The sequence below is a fragment of the Plasmodium reichenowi genome, chromosome 6 (genome assembly GCF_001601855.1).
Source record: "Plasmodium reichenowi strain SY57 chromosome 6, whole genome shotgun sequence".
Classification (NCBI taxonomy): Eukaryota; Apicomplexa; class Aconoidasida; order Haemosporida; family Plasmodiidae; genus Plasmodium; species Plasmodium reichenowi.
The window spans coordinates 1,172,691-1,174,186 of NC_033651.1; the positions used below are offsets into that span (position 1 = coordinate 1,172,691).

The 1,496-nt window shown below is 17.7% G+C and overlaps 1 protein-coding gene across 1 annotated transcript; it reads left to right on the plus strand.

Annotated features, from left to right (window-relative positions):
* Window positions 1-66: 66 nt before the first annotated feature.
* On the plus strand, window positions 67-1,188 carry PRSY57_0628600 (secreted ookinete protein, putative; the record flags this gene model as incomplete). The annotated part of the gene is made up of 5 exons (XM_012906659.2): window positions 67-159; window positions 306-368; window positions 472-611; window positions 784-857; window positions 1,151-1,188. 5 exons carry the CDS (start codon window positions 67-69, stop codon window positions 1,186-1,188), a joined length of 408 nt encoding a protein of 135 aa, XP_012762113.1.
* Between the last annotated feature and the right edge of the window lie 308 nt (window positions 1,189-1,496).

Below are 1,496 nucleotides of genomic sequence, written 5' to 3' on the forward strand. Positions count from 1 at the left end.
TTTTTTTTTTTTTTTTTTTTTTTTTTTTTTTTTTTTTTGTTGAAAGTTTTTGTATAAATTAGCAAAATGAATTATTCAATGTTCTGTATTTGTTTATTTATTTGGTGTCTGGTTGAGAATATTTTTGTTTTAAATGAGAAAATGATTCCAATAGGTCCAGTATGAGAAATAATAAAATATTTATATATGAAAAGAATAAATTTTATACTTTATATCATTATTAAAATGAAACACATTCTAAGTTATCATGATGAATTGTAAAACTCATATATTTTTATTTTTAATAATATATGGTTATTACTTAGGCCAATCGTTCCAAGTTAAAAAAAATGTTGGAGGGGGACGAAGATTTTAAGATAAACATACATGTAAAAATATAAAAGGGAAACGTATCTATATCATTATATATATATATATATATATATATAAAAGAATAAATTTTGTTTTAATTTTTTTGATTTTATATTAAAGGCACCTGTTGAAGACACACAGGAAGTCCTTGAAGCTTTAGATTCTTTAATGAGGGTTGAGGAAATGAATAGAAAAGTTGACGAAGAAGAATTTATGAACGATAAGCAAAAATTATTAAAAGTTCATAAGAAGAGAATACAGTATGTATATATATTGTCAAACTAGAAAAAAAAAAAATATATTTATGTATAAAATATTATGTTGTAACTGTTTAATATGTATAAATAAATGATAATATATATATATATATATATATATATATATATATATATATATATATATATATATATTTATATATTTATTTATTTTTAGGGATATTGTTACTTTAGCTTTTGAACCTTTACAAGCTCTTTTGCCGAATCCATTACAATATCTTATTATTAAAGGTAATATGAAATATCTTAAAATAAACCTATTATGAATTAATCAAAATATAAGTGCTTTATGGGATATTATAATTTTTACGTAAATATAAGTGGCAATATAAATCTGTACAGTATATATTTGTCTTTTTATATAACCTTTTAAACTGTAAAGAAGGAATTTGGATATATTATTGCGTGCACAATATATATATATATATATATATATATATATATATATATATATATGTTCTTTTATTTGTAATAAATGTAGTTATATGTGTATGTAAATTAATATTTGTATATAAATTTTATAGATGTTAATGCATACATGAAAAGTTTAGAAGAATTATAATATTGAAATGTTAATAGAAATATATGGTTAAATTGTATAAAGGACTTATGAGAAAAGAAAAATGTCGTAATTTAAAAGTGGCTGGTTTTATGAAGACAGGATTTGATAACTTTTTTTCTTATTTTCTATTATAGAGATTGTTAATAATAAAAAATATATTTTTTTACATAATAATACAATATATATATATATATATATATATATATATATATATATATATATATTTATATATTTATTTTATTATTTTATTTTTTTTTTGTTTAATTGTTTATATGTAATATACAAAAAAAAAAAAAAAAAAAAAAAAA